Source organism: Pseudonaja textilis, chromosome 3, assembly GCF_049901715.1.
Source record: "Pseudonaja textilis isolate UNSWEBS1 chromosome 3, rPseTex1.2, whole genome shotgun sequence".
Classification (NCBI taxonomy): domain Eukaryota; kingdom Metazoa; phylum Chordata; class Lepidosauria; order Squamata; family Elapidae; genus Pseudonaja; species Pseudonaja textilis.
Window position 1 is genome coordinate 73,819,337 of NC_141992.1, and position 15,878 is coordinate 73,835,214.

General features: G+C 37.3%; 1 protein-coding gene across 1 annotated transcript in view; it reads left to right on the forward strand.

Moving 5' to 3' along the window:
* The window catches only part of SAMD13 (sterile alpha motif domain containing 13), a 32,734-nt gene continuing 16,856 nt past the window's right edge, over positions 1–15,878 (forward strand). The window contains exons 1-2 of the mRNA XM_026700117.2: positions 1–220; positions 10,606–10,690. Of these exons, the coding sequence (XP_026555902.2) occupies positions 88–220; positions 10,606–10,690 (218 nt within the window). The 5' untranslated portion in view covers positions 1–87. The remainder of the gene's footprint in view (positions 221–10,605; positions 10,691–15,878) is intronic.

The window sequence follows — 15,878 nt, forward strand, 5'->3', positions numbered from 1 at the left end:
CTGTCCTCAAACACAAAAATGGTGGGTCTATAAATACGATTTATTCCCAAACGGTCTATTCTGGAGTTTTGGACTACGATTCCCAGCATGCCGTCCTCCATGACAGCTTCTTCTGATTGGCCGCTCGGTGTTCTAGTTGGAACTCGGCATGTGGCTGCTGCTGTGCTGAGAGGAAGGCAATATTTTTGCAGGCTTTATATGTATGTATATATGAGAAAAGGTAAGTGAAGTCTTCTGCTGCTGCTCTCTTTAGAATGGGATGTTTTCCGTCCTTTTAATTCTTCCCCCCATTTCTTTGTTTCTGATCTAGTTAATTGTGAGCATTGCCCTGAAGCAGCTGCTTTCAAAAGGCATGTTTTATATTGGTGTGTGTTTAGGGAAATTTAACCAATCCGAAACTGGAAAAGCAAGACTTAGTGATGCACTGAGGATGATCCCAAAGGGATAAAGAAATATATGCAGCCTGAGAGCTGTGAAAACACCAGTAGTGATTTTTCCTCCATGAACGTAAATGCTTGCTACAGTATTTTTTTTTTCTTGGAGGAAATCTTTATTAACAAGCAAAAAAGTGCAGTCTTAATGTGGGGAAAATGTATTTGCATTATCATTTTTATTAGCAGGTACCCTTGAGAGTACTGGGGTCTTTTAAAGTCATTGCAAAGAGAAAAATGTGAGGTGTTTGGTTTGTTTATTTCAGTCCTGTTTTGCATTCCAGTTAAAATACTGCTTCCCCCCCCTCTTAAGTTTGTCCAGAATGGATTAGGAAGTTGTTTTTCTTCTTTCAAAAGCAGATTCTGACATTTTGAAGGGTATGCAAAGCTTTGCATCTTTTAGTGGGTAAATAAGACTGCAAATTACGTATGATATAATTTCTAAACAGAAAAACTTTAAGCTATGATTTTAAAATGACAGGAAAATTGTTTGTGCTTTGATTTCATTTCAACCATTACAACATTGCCAAGGATGGTCTGAGAAACAAAATTGTTTGGACACTGCAGGTGGAGAGCTACCCATAAAATTCTTCATCTCTCACACACCTGTATTTTTCAAATTAAGTAGGCTAAGGTTCAGGTGGGTAGCATCAAACATGGCAGTTGACCTCAAATTTTCTCCAAGTTAGTTTTTCTTCTCTTTACACATCTTTTCTTGCTTTTATGAATGGTACCTTCCTGAACCAGAGTAACGATAAATAATTGAATCAAAGGATAACCATCTCTAAGCAGTTTACAAGTATTTTGTCAGCAAAAACCCTGAGCAATCAGGCTAGTTTTAAAAATTGAGCAACCTCTGAATGAATAAACGGAGGCTGTACGAGGAAAAATTGCATTCTCTTTATATGCCAAAGTGTAACGTACATGCAAGCACATGCAGCCAACCTTCAAGATGCTATTTTGTATTGCAGATACTTTCTTTGTGGGAGGATAGGGGTGAAGATTGAGGATTACATTACTGACAGTTGTGTCTACACAATGTGAATTTTTACAAGCAAGATTTGCAAGATGTCTTGGTGCTTCATCCTTAAAGTCTGTTTTCAGTACAAGCTTCAACTTTGAAATGTGATGAGGATGAGGCATTTCTTAAATATGTCTTTTGTCACAATGTAAAAATATAACGTCTGTCTAGTCAGGTTCTAATGACCTCATAGACATAGTCGTGTAGTTTTCTTGGGAATATGAAACCTGTTTGCATTGCTTTCTACCAGAACATTGTTTTGATTTTCCACTCAAACGTAAAGCCCATTTAAGCCTCCCATCTAAGGGCTAACCATGCATTCCTGATTTCCTGGTGGTCTCCCATCCAGTGCTTATTATGTTCAACCTTGCTTAGCTTTTTGAAATAAGTCAAAATCAGCTAAGTGCTGCCACTATTGAAGTACAGTGTAAGCAGAATCCAGTTTATCAGAAAGTAAAAAACACTTTCAGACAATTCTGAGTCCTGATACTTTTAACATTCAGCTTTATTTACAATTTCCCCATTTTTTTCATTATTCTTGTACCCATATAGTGGCTGAGGCAGAAAAGTTATGAATCTGGAAATTACTTATTCAGATGTCTGTTGTTCTATCCATACTGCTCTCAGGAAACTGCCTAGCAAATCACTTTCCCCTGGACATAAGCTTTCTGTGGAATTTGAGAAGCAATCATCTCTTATCTCTCTTTGCAGTCCCAGGGAATTGGGTAGCCCAAAGACTACCAGGTGGGGTGAGCAGCACTTTTTCCTTGGCCACATACTGGGACTTCATTAGAAAGAGATTTTATTTTTTACATTGGAGCAAAGGACAATTTGATTCCCCACCCCCACCATTCCCCAAATAGCTGGTCAGGTTTTTTAAACTACTTTTCTGCACTGTAAAAGTAGACCATGATAGGGGAAATGCAAGGTGCTTGCTAACTGTTGCTTTTAGCATTCCTCCATTGGCCAGAATTCCCATGGATTCTTCCATGGAAAGAATCATTTCCCAATTCAAGAAGAGACTCAGAAAAGTTACTGAGTGCTGCACAAGCAGCTTTACCCAGTGTTTCAGTTTTGGAAAGTGGAGGTGCACACAACATCAAACTGGGGGCTACATACAGGAGGTTTCAGCTTTCCCAATCTCAAATACATAACATGATGGTTACTTATCCTTGAAGTAATTGTAAAAAAAAAAATTCAGGTAAAGTACTTTGAACATTCAAAACTACTATAGAAACCAAAGTAGTAAGAAAGAATAATACAGAATTTAAGCAAAGACAATTGTGTGTTTTGTCTTACAGCTTTGTTATTGAGTCGATTAAATAGTTCTTTAAGTTGTCTTTTAAAAGTTGAGTGTTATTTGTTTTTAATGATGTTTTCAAGTACTGCTTAGGAAACCCTTTAAGAGAAAAAATTATTGCTGTTACCATTGTAAATTCTAAATCAGCCTTCTTTCCACAGATGCTGTCCAGATATATTATACTTCAGCTTCTTTAATTTTTAACTATTCTAACCTCTTTTAGTGAGTGGACTCTTGATTCCAGATACTTAGTGCCTTTAAAATGGAGTTTTCAGCATGTGCCTACATTTTTTTTCCTTTCATCTCTCCTTCCATTTCTGGTGTTCAAGCATTACATGCACCTTTTAATGCAGTCAAATTTTCCTCTCTTGCCTCTGCCCCCTCCCTTCCGGTACATGAAAGAGATATCAGTAAGTTAGGGGGACTTCCAGGTTTGCAGAATTCTATTTCAAAATTGGAGAGAGAGAAAAAATGAACATGGGGAAAAAGAATATAGGGCTTCAGATCATAAGTTGCCTTATGTGGAGTAAGAGCATTACAGGCATGGATTCCGATCACAGGGGACAGTTTGCTGGGCCTTTTTGGTTCCCTGAAGTCCCATATTTCACCAGCCATGATGATGGAGTTTTGTAGAAGGCGGGAACTTCCATGCACAACACAGTTTGCCATCACAGCAGATGGAAGCTAGAATCTTGACTGGTGATAAGTATTCAACAACACTGTTGATTGTTTGGGCAAGCAGCTGTTGTTCTTTCTTAAAAAAAACTAAAGCCATATTTGGAAAACTTAAGGATCACAGAAAACCAAATTAGAATGCAACCTTATAGAACTGGGTACACATGATGGAACAGTTAATGTGGCTCTTGACAAATTTCTTGCTTGCTTGCACTTAAAGTGCAGATAATTAGTGTCTAAGAAAATGAATAATGCTTTTTCCTTCGACTTCTGTATGTACAGCTGCAGAAGTATGTAGTCAATATCTCCAGTTCATGTCCTTCCCATTCCACACATAAGGTATATGGCAACAGTGAAGACAAGATGGAAAAATTATAAGTAGTCCTCACTATTGACCGCAATTGGGACTAAGAATTCCACCACTGAGCGATGCAGTCATAAAGTGAAACATCACATGAGTCCACCAAATTTTTGACGTCAGTTCCGATACAGTCATTAAGAGAATCACTGTGGGTCATTAAGCGCAATATCTATGACTTGCAACTTCCAGCCAGCTTTCCTATTGACTTCTCAGAAGCTGGCTGTGACGGTAATAAATAGTCATCATATGACTGCATGATGTTGCCAAACATCTGAATTGTGACATCAGGGACACTATAAGATTTACAAGTTTGAAGACTGGTCATAAATCTTTTTCAGAGCTGTTTTAATTTCGAATGGTCCCTGAATGAGCAGTCAGCAATTGAAGATTACTTGTAAATAATAAATGGAAAACTTCTATGGGAGCAAGCATATCTTAAGTTTTGGAGTTCTCTCCCTTCAAAAACCCTATTTTTATGTATTTATTAATTTTTGTTAATTCTTTGCCTTTATTTTCTGTCAACTTGCATCATGCATACTTGATGTTTTTGTGTCCTGTTTTCTCCACAACAACCCTATGAGACGGGTTGGATAGAGAGAGTAACTGGCCCAAAGTCTTCTAGATGGCTTTCATGCCTAAAGTAAGACTAGAACTCACTTAAACCACTACATCAAACTGGTTCTCCAGTTTTCTACATACATATGTTTAAAGAAGTGGTTTTTCCCCTTGACTCATATCTCACTCTTATGCAAGTGAATACAGTGAATAAAATTCTTGATGTGATACCAGTTGAGGAATGTGTATACAGCCATAGTTAACAATCCTTAGGGGTATGTGAATGTGAATCAGTTTGAAATAATCTGGTCAGTGAGCATTATAAAGAAGTCAACTGTATATCTTCTATCTACAGAATAAAATTAAAATATATTATTTTGCTCTTTTAAATCTCTTTAAACCATTTGCTTTTATTGAGTCTTCATACTAGCAAACATGATTACTGTTAAAGAAAAAAAACAATCCAAAGAAAGTGGCTTGGGGTGTAAAGTGATAAAATAAACTTCTCTCCTGGGTTGCATAAACATAAGCAAATCCTGGATTTTTGGAGCTCCGTGTGCTGTTCTGGAAAAGACAGGAGGAATTTTATTGAAACTGCAACTAAGGCTATCATGGTTTTCTTTAATTTCTAAGTATAAGAATTGCCCTATTTTTTAACTTGCTTTCTCAACTCTGTTACTTCAAACAGTCAGACACATAGCAAGTGAAATATTTTCTTTCACTTTTCTGTTTGCTAGGAAAGGTTTTACAGTAAGTGAAGACATTACATAAAAGAAAGACCTGAATACAACCTCTGAATCATGTTTTCCTAAATAGCCACATCGTGTCTGCCTCTTGTTAAAGGAATTTTAAAAAAAATGCAGTGCTTTTTTCTTTTGGCTCCCAAGAAAACAGTGAGCACACACATATGTGTTTATGGTTACAAAATACAGAACCACAGAATTTGGAGAAAGACTTGCAAGCTTATCCAAATTGCTGCTTGGTGCCCCAAAATTTGGAATTAATGTATACTTTAATAGGTGTAGGTATATTTGGTCCCTGCTTGAAAATCTCTAGTGAGGGAGAGAAATCATACACCTTATTTTTATCGATATGTATATATTTATTTATATCTTTTTATTTTTATAAATAAGGTGGAAAACATACTTAATATCCGTTCCTCTTCCTATTTTTCCCTTCCTATTTTTCCCACAACAACCCTGTGAGGTGAGTTGGCTGAGAGAGGGAGAGAAAAAGTCACCCAGCAGGCTTTCAGGTTGGGGCAGGACTTGAACTCGCTTTCTAACCTGGTGCCTTTAACCATTAGACCAAATTCTCCAGTAATATGCAGGTATAGAAAAACAATACAATTAAACTAGACATGCTCTTATCATTACTTCTTCCTAATGACCTTCCTTTAATATATGAAATCTAATCATATACTATGGCACCACAAAGATGAAGTCTTTTCCCTCATCTGTGAAATAGGCCTTTAGATACCGTATACAATACCATCTTCCCTTCCTTTCTAGATACAGAATTATAAGATGCTACAAGATGTACTAGGCTGAGGAAGGCAGAAATTCAAGCAAAGGCTACTATATTGTCAGGCAGGTAGCGCCTAGGTTAGAATGGCATTAAAAGAATAATTCTAGAATCTAATCTAGATTTGATCTAAAATAAAATCTTATGTTTTCAAATGATAATTTCCAAGTTCCCAGATGGAAAAAGAGTGTCAAAACCATAATATGGTATTTTCTCCCTTCAGATTCCTGCCATTATTGTTTGGATCTGTATCAAAGTTCTCTAGAATCGCTTCAGCATTGCTTTTTCACAGGTGTGGAAATACACTTCCTCAGACATGTCACCCAGTCCAAGGGCAAAAGTCGACATTTTCTCAGACTTAATGAAGCTGTGGCATCCCTAAAATTACTGACAAGGAACAAAAAAACCTATTCATCTTTCTGGATCCTTTCCTCTTATTTGCCTGAAAATACTTTCGCTATTTTTGTTTTTCGTGCCAGCACTGACTTAAAAAAATGGCAGAGCTGTGATTGCTGTCTCCTTTCTCTTGCTGCTGTTCTTCCAGAAAGTAATCTGGAGAAAGAAACAAGAGAATCAGTTGTCAAGCAATCCCAGTTTTCTGCTTTAAAGATACTGGAAAGATTTCTATCCCATTCCATTCTGTCCTTGCAGATAGCATTGTTTTGACACTAAAATGGCTAAACAATAGTTGCAAACACAATGCCATGAAATCAAACCTTTGTCTGCTTCTTCTCTGTTTTAAAATTATGCTTCTATTGTCCAAAAGTAAAGCCCAAGCACTGTAGGGAGAAAGTATAGGCCAGGTTACACCAGATACAGCAACTGAATTTAGGTCAAAATCAGAAGTTGTCAACCAGTCAGATTAGAGAGAGGTGAGAATACAGTACAAGAAACTCTAGTGAGCCGTTGGCTCATCATCATAATATTTCAGGTCTGAGTGATGACAATGCCAGATAAAAGAATTAATATAGAACTGGCTGTTGTCACAGGACTGACTCCTTTGCCTCTAGTTACATTATTAAATTAGCAGCTTCCTGCATTGGCTTAAAGAAAACGTCATTGGGAAATTGCATTAATTATATTTCTTCTGGCACTGTATGTGCATAACTCAGCAGCCTTTAAACTTTGACAGTGATGAGCTAATGGTAGAAATAGCATTTTTCGTGCAACAGAAGATAATACTTTTACAGAATCGTATAGTTATGCGGGACTTCAAACTATACTGACACTGTTGGAAGAAACTGTTAGGATGTAGATATCCAATATGTTTTAGAGTCAATTTGCAGATAGCTTCAGCTCCCAGCTGGAGAAAAGAACAAGGGATCTGCCAAAACTTAATCCTGACCAACTAGGATGAAGTAATTGATAAAGTGGAGCTATAAGCAATATGTAGGGAGAGAGGGAATGTCCATGCCGTTTGGAAATTTGTAATATTAATGGTGAATAAATTCATTGGGTTTTTGGAAAGCTGGTTTTTTAGAAGTTCAGGGAAAAAAGCCCCAAAGCATCCACGATTCCAAATTAAATAGGAAAAAAAAAAACCACTTTTAAGAACTACTGGTATTATCAAGAATTAGTACAGGTGGAAAGGAAAAAAAAACGGACCTATCTCCATGAAGGACTCATTAATAAAAATACATTTTTAAACAAGTAGAAATATTATCAAAGAGAAAATGGATTATTCAAAACATAGTGGTAGGAAAAGTAAGGCCCAGTTTAGCTGAGACTTGTTTAGGAATGCTAAAATGGCTTTCTTTGATCATGCTTGGAGTAAGATGATGATCAAGGCGAGGATAGGTGTGCTATTTAGGGAAAGAAAATGCAAAACAGTGGGATTACTTAAAAGAACCTGCGATTAATAGAATAGACACACACAAGCACACACACGACACACAGATGTGAACTTGGGGCTCAGGGCACAGAAGTACGGTAAATGGCTAGAAAACATCCATCTACCTTAATTAAATAAGTCTCCTGAGGTTCAAATTATACAAAAAGGCTTGAGGAAATTAATTTAGATTAATTTAATCTAAATTTCCTGATCTTGAATGCTGTTCACCAAGAAAACAGATACTTTCCCTATATAAGAGGTGTTTTTATATATATTTCATTAAAAGAGAACATGAAAATTACCCCCAAACTAATACAGAATAAAGAAAACAAAGAAAAAGGGTGGGGGGGAGAAAGAACAAATAAAAAATAGAAGTTTCTAATTTCCTTTGCATCAAATACACATATGATTTCAAAGTTATCTCTTAGTCTAGAATTCTCTGATCAAAGTGAGTTCATCTATCTACATGTTCCATCATTTTTACCAGCCATTCCTTATTTGTGGGTAGTGTTAAACTATTTCTGAGCATAAAATGATCTCGCTGCAGTTGTCATATTTAAAAAGAAAATTATATGAAATTTTTTACTTCCTTATCTATTAGCCCACAAAGAAAAGTCTCTGCTTTCAATTATTTAATTTTTAAAACTTTCTGAATTAATGTATTTGTATCTTATGGTTTTGAGGTTTTTTGGGTTTGTTTTTTTACATGTCTGTCGAGCATGATAAAATGTCTTTTTATGTTCACATAAAAAGATTCAAGGTGCCTTTATACATTCTAGACCATTTCTCTGGTGACAAATACTATTTTATTTTATAAAAATGCTCTTTAAAGTTAAAACCTGATACAAGGTTCCGTCCTTTCAACCTCATGTTTTTCCATTTGTATATTATAGCCAATTTTATCATTCATTTCCCCTTGTTCTTCTGTCTCATATTTCAACAAAATTTAATACATTTTAGCAATAACATTCATCATTGTACAATTCTGTTTCAAATTCGGTCTTGCTTCTGTTCCGAGCCATAACATATTTTATTCACTTTTACCTTTTTGTAAGTTTTTCATAAAAACCATTGACAAGGGTATCCTGTTATCAAATCTCTTGATTTCATTTTGCAGTCCTCCTGAGAAATTTCTAATATATCATGATACATTAACTACTTATGTTTATTTATTATTTCCCATCTATAAAATGCTTCTTGTGCTGAATGCCACAAATTTGTTTTCAGAAGAATATAAGTTTATATTTATTCCATATTCTAAAAATAGCCTGCCTGGTGTTCATTTTTAAAGTCTACATTTATATTAATTTTATGAAACCACAGATAACCTTGCCACCTAAAAATTGTGACTTCACACTCCAATAGCTGCCTATCTCTTACAATACAGTACTCACTCTTTCATCCAAACCTAACAGTCGGCAGCAAAATATAGTTTCATATCTGGTAAGCCCAATCCTCTTCTTTCCTTTGCATCTTTTAATAACTCATATTTAACTTGGGGTTTTCCCGCTAAATAAGAGGTGTTGTAGAAAATATTGATGGCAGTGGGTTAGAGATCCCGTAACTGCATTCTGTGTAGGAAAACTGAAGGATTTTCTGTATTCAAATAAGCTGCTCATGTTACTTTAGTTCTCACAATAAAAGTGTTTGTTTATTTCTTAATAAATTTATCACATGATATGTATGGGATCTGGAAAGATTCTGATAGAAAAGTGATGCCACCAAACCTCAAAAAGGATAAGGTAGAGCTAGAAAAGGTATAGAAAAGGATAACAGAAGTTATTAAAGCAAACGAGGAAGGGTTACAACAATCTTCTCCAACCAGGTTACCTTTCAGATATGTGATTTCAGACTGACTTCAGTACAATATTGGGAATAATCTCACCTGTAAACTTGGATAACTATATCTCCAATCCTCCAAAGGGGATTGTATAAGTACATAATTTTGATGGAATGGAATAGGTCGTTGGAAGAGGTGTATATTGTTACCACATATCTATTCTATACCCATGTTCATTCTTTCTAATCAATAGAATGTTAGAAAGAAATTATGTACAGGGGATTAGAACTATGTCTAATGTGTCGTCTCCAAAAATAGAGTGGGACCAAATTTGATGTGGGAGAGAAGCTAATCAGAGCAAAACTGAGTTTGAAAATGGACTCCTCCTGACCAGGACCTGCAAAAAAAACCCAACAACAACGAAACAACTCCATACATCCTTATAAGGGAGGCAGAGGGGCAGAAACTTGTGACAGTATTGATTGCCTTGTTCTTCAGCCCACCCCCAATCCTCTGGTCTCATAACCATGGTGTTGCTATTAAGCAGTTGGAAAGAATTCCAGAAGGCATGCCCTGCGTGCTTTCTCTGCCTTCTTATTCTTAGAGTCATTTCAAAGTCTGCTATTAATGCTCATATTTCATTCATCTCTTCAGGATTATTGTCAAACCTGTTGCTAGGGGGAGCCCATCCCATTGCCCGGAGCACCAAATTTAGTAGAGAGCCAAATGTTGAAAAAGAAGATGAACTTTAAAGAAAAATACAAATATGTTTTGTGGAAATGTAGGTGCTGATTTCATGACATGTCTAGAAATGCCTTCACCTGTGCAGGTGAAGAATGGATAAAAGATAAAAACTTGCAGAAACCTCTCCACTGTCTTTTTGGCCAAGAAAATCCTTGCTAAAATGAATTAATATGCAACCTGTTAGAAACTCTTCGTTGGTTATTTAAAGACCTTTTCTTTAAACTCTGTTGAAGTTGCTTTTAAAATTACGCAGTGTGAAAATCTCTTGTGTCTGTTCTTTCTCTCTGTTTAAAAACAGTTCAGGAAAAGCAAAGTTTAATACATTCTACAACATTCACTACAATGCTAGTAAACATATGGACTTTTTTTCTTTATTGATTTAGTTCCTGACGTAAAAGACCCCACTGACATCTCCATGCTGTCCATTGACATGGAAAACGAGGAAAATGGATCTCTGGACAAAGAAAAGTAAGTGGTCCACTGAAATGTTATATATTGATTTACAGAGCTGAAGTTTAATTCTTCTGGGTACCAAAAATGGCATACAGCCGTAGTTTTATTTTGAAAGATTGCTAAAATGTTATTTTGCTAACTTCGCAATATAATCAGTACAAATGGAGTTTGTTCTGACTTTGAAATCTTTGTCGGACTAAGGACAACATGTCTGAAGCATCTCTGAGTATTTTATATCATCCCTATCTAGGCTTAATTGTAATCCTAACCTTTTGATACACATTTAAGTATATCTTCTAAGGCAGAGTTTCTCACCTTTGAAGATGTATAGATTTTAACTCTCAGAATTCCCCGACTAGCAGGCTGGCTCGGGAATTCCAGGAGTTGAAGTCCACACATCTTCCAAGTTGCTACGGTTGAGAAACACTGTTTTTGAGTGTTTAAAGAGCCTATTTACTAAGGGGGTGTCATGGAGTGTATCAGCAATTGTAAAACAAAAAGATTGGTGGAGTAGTCCATGCTGACAACCTACCACTTAAGAGCATACAGGGTTTGCTATGAGCCCACCAGGTTCTCTCTAGGTGACTAATAATGACATCACTTAAGTACCTTCGAAGTGATTGCCAGTCCTCAAGTAACAAATAATAACAATCCTCTCACCACCTCTTCACACAAAAGAGAGATAAAAGGTAATTGCTAATACTCTGCCTCATCTGTAGTTTTAATTCATATGATATGCATTTGTTTTGTTCTTTGCAAACACAATCACATTAAATGTAGTTGTGGTTGTAAGAGGGAAATGTCTGACTCCAAAGCTGGCATTCCTCCTGCTGTTAAACAGCTTTTTAAAATTTGGGAGGATGAAAGAAGAGCATCTTGGAGATTTTGCCGTTGTTCCCTCTCTTGAATAGTGTTCAGATGGCTGGATATTGCTGCAGTGGCCAAAGAAGGGGACTATGACTGGATATTGCTGCAGTGGCCAAAGAAGGGGACTTGCCATTTGCATCTGTTTTGTTTTTTTCTTTCATATTTCCATAACAGAGGAACTATCATGGCGTGAAAGTGGTCATTTTCCTCTTAAGCCAAAGAGCATCCTGTGACTATCTCAGTGTTTTAAACTTGTTATGAATTCTCATTAATTTATAAATATAATCAGGTGCCTGCTCGTGGATGGGAGCAAAATGTAACCAGTTTCCCTTTATCTGGGTACAGCTCAGTGGTGGGATTCAAATTTTTTGACTACCAGTTCTGTGGGCGTGGCTTGGTGGGCCTGGCAGGGGAAGGAAACTGTAAGATCTCCAGTCAGAGGTGGTATTTGACAGTTCTCCAAACTACTCAAAATTTCCGCTACCGGTTCTCCAGAACTAGTCAGAACCTGCTGAATACCACCTATGGTACACCTCTCCCCTCGCTGGGTCTTCATCTGGCTCATTGGTCACCATTTCACTGTGGTTTCTCTAATACAGCCAAACATAGCAGTGCTGTCATAGTGATCTCTGTCAAAATTGTTCAGTAACACAAGGTTGCTTAGTCAGCAGTACAGGAAGAGCATACCTGTTCAAGAGTGAAATAATGGAATGATAGGATCAATCCCACTTTCACCTTCTATTGCCTGCAGAAAAGAGTGCAGAGAAAGCTAGAAGTCAACATTCATTATCTACGTAAAGAAAAAGGGGGGAGCTCTAAGAAAAAATAACTCGGTTTGAAGTAATAGAGGGAGTTTGTTACAGGCCCCCAGAACAAAAGGTTGAAACTCTGGTTTGGGTGTTGAAAACAGATAAGAATATTGATCACTCTGTTACCAGAAGGGCAAGAATTCTTACCAATTGGAAGACCCATCCACAAGCTCAGCAGTGTTACAAGAAAACGGAAAACGTTGTAGTATAGTGCCATATAAATGTCAGTACAGCCCCACTGGTAAACCAAAAATTCAGTTGTGAAAATTGGTTAAATAAATTTTCACATATCTAAAATAACAAGGAGCGAAAATAATTTCATGATTGTTTCAGTTGGTTACATGTTTTGAGTTCTGTAATAAAAAAAACCTCCAACCTCTCAACTGTGCAAAAGGGATCTTTTTTTTAAAGGTGCATTTCCCCCACCTTCCATATCTTGTTTTCTTCATACCATGTGCGTAATATCCAATCAAGCAAGAGAAAAATCCAAGCAGCGTCTGAGGCAGGGAATTGAAACTATCAAGCTGTCTTTCCCCTTGAAAGACTTGGTGGTGTTAGATACCAGGTGACATGGTAAACAACATAAATTCAGTTCTTCAACTTTGTCCATTCTTCCCAATATATTTGAGGAAAGCTCAAGCAAGTGAAAGATGAATTAAGAATTCATGGCCTCCTTTAGGTGTATTTTAAACTGCTTGCCAGTAGGTGTCACTGTAGCAACAAAGTAGCACAAGGTGGAAATGTGAACTTGTATTCAACTATATGATTCTTGGATGGAACCTGAAATTAAATCATATAAGCCTTATAGATACATTTTCAGGTTACCTCCCATGTACAGTATATTCACAACATTGTGTGGAATTAAGATTTAGTTTCTGCTAGAGAGATACTATGGAGGTTCATTTTAAATTTTATTTTACAACTAATTTGGGGGAACAATTAGCATCATTGCACTGTTATTCAAAGACAGAGCCATTTAATCACTTACACTTATAATTAAAGGTCTCTATATTTTTCATTTTGTATATCAATGACAGGACTAACCCTAATCCTAAAAACTAGTGATTTGATTGGATTCAAATCTGGTATACATTTTCTGAAAAATAAACACCATTGAATTAACTTAGAGCAATCACCAAGAGAGTAGACACAACCCAACGCATACATATAAGTAGAATGTGATTATCTAATTATTATTATATTATTCTCGAGGGGGTGGGTGGCCTTGGATACTCCTATCATATAGGTTGGTTCAAATCATATTATTCTAAGAAGTTTGGATAAAGTTAAGTAAATTACAAGTACTGTTCCACCAGCACTATATAAGGACTTTTTATAATATTAGTCTATTTAGTTTCATATTTCTAAAATAGCCTGATGTAACCAGATATTTTCTGGATGTGTAGGATTTCAAATCCTATTATCACTAACTTCTGGCTATGCTGGCTTCAAAGTAATAAGTACTACATTGGGTGAGGTTAAGATCATTGAAAGAATTGGGTTTTAGCATCCAAACGTAGTTGCTGTTGGACAGCTAAAAATTATGTTTCATGCCCATGTATGAACCAAGTTAGCATAGGAATACACTGATAAACTTTTTACCCCTGGAGAGCTGACCAGAGGTGGTATTCAGCAGGTTCTGACCAGTTCTGGAGAACCGGTAGCAGACATTTTGAGTAGTTCGGAGAACCAGCAAATACCACCTCTGACTGGCCCTGCCCCCATCTCTTTTCTGCCACCTGAGTCCCAGCTGATCAGCTGGGTCTTCTTTTGTTGCCCTGCACAGGAGAACGGAGCTGGAAAGCAGGTTAGTGGGGTGGGGAGGGAATGGGATTTTGCAGTATCCTTCCCCTGCCATGCCCACCAAGCCACGCCCACCAAGCCATGCCACGCCCACCAAGCCACGCCCACAGAACCAGTAGTAAAAAAATTTGAATCCTACCACTGGAGCTAACATGTAGATGATGTGCAGACTGCACATCTGGAATTGAGCAATTGCTATTTCCATGCTTGTGCTAGCACATTCCTGTTTGAAGAGTTACAAGGTGTGCTTTGTGGGCTTTCTTTCACTTCCTGTTGCAATAGCTATTTTAAAAAAAGATCGTTGCACAGAAGAGCAGGGAAAGGGCAAGTAGCAAAGGGGGGAGAAAGCTGTACTGGGTATGTGTGTAAGCATGTGTGAATGTTTCTGTAGAGATAACAGAATACATAACTGCAGAAGTCAAGTGCAGAGAGTAAGAAATCTTAGATATCACCTTGCTGGCAATTCCTTTAAAAACCATTTCCTTTAAAAATTAATTGTATTATAATTATACAGCAATAGTAGAAACTAAAACAAACTAAAAGAAAGAAACTAGAATAGAAAAAACAAAAAGTGCAAAGGTGGTTTCTCTTTTGCTTATTCTGCAACTAGCTTCCAACTGATAGCGTCAATGGAGAAGCTTGCAGTAAAAACAGCAGACATCTCACCAGGGGTGGGATTCAAATTTTTAAACAACCGGTTCTGTGGGCGTGACTTAGTTGGTGGGCATGGCTTGGTGGGCATGTGACTGGGTGGACGTGGCTTGGTGGTCATGTTATTGACTGGGCATGGCCAACTCAATATCACTCACATTGAGGCACGCATCTCCTTGCCTGGCCTGTCATGACTGTGGGGATGCTGCAACAGTCATAAGTGTGAAAAATGGTCATAAGTCACTTTTTTCAGTGCCGTTGTAACTTTGAATGGTCACTCCACACAAGCAAAGTACCAGCAAAGGAAGGAAAAAAAATACCAGAGAAGTTCTTGAGACAGGAAGTCTAGTCCTGCCAAGAATGTAATAAGGGTTAACGGAGAGGCAGTTTCTGTAAGCAACACCAGAATGTTTCCTTCCTGCCTTCCATACAGGATTAGGCCAGTAATTTCTTCTAACGACCGGTTCTCCGAACTGCTTAGAATGTTAACAACCGGTTCTAGAGAATAGGTGTGAACTGGTAGAATCCCACTGTGTCTCACCTAATAACCAAATGCAAAATGACATCTTAAGTCTTATCACAGTCACATAATGTTTCGCTTACAATTGTCTATCACAGAGTCTGCATACCCATCTCTGCTCTGAATCAGGGGTCGCCAACCTTTTGGACCTCAGGGACCACCAAAGTCATACTTTTAAATCCCGAGGACACCTAATACCATTTTTTTAAAAAAAATAATATATTTAATATAACATTTTTATTTTTTATATTAAATATAAATTTACTATTATATATATGCTTATTTAATTATAACAAAATCATAAATGCTTAATCATAGTTGTGGGGCAGACCAAAGGGAAAGGAGGTGCATCTCTATTCTCTGAGAAGAAAGAGGGGCCTGGAGACTGGAAAGATATGGACGGAGAGGAACCGGCTCCCCCTCAAACGGAAGGAAAGTAGAGCCCTCCCAATCCGGTCTCCTGTCATTTCATATCTCCTCCAAGTCAGAGGAAACCTCTCTCTCCTTTGCCAGGTGTGGCTGTCTGGATTTGGGGATGGAAGGGGGGCCAGGC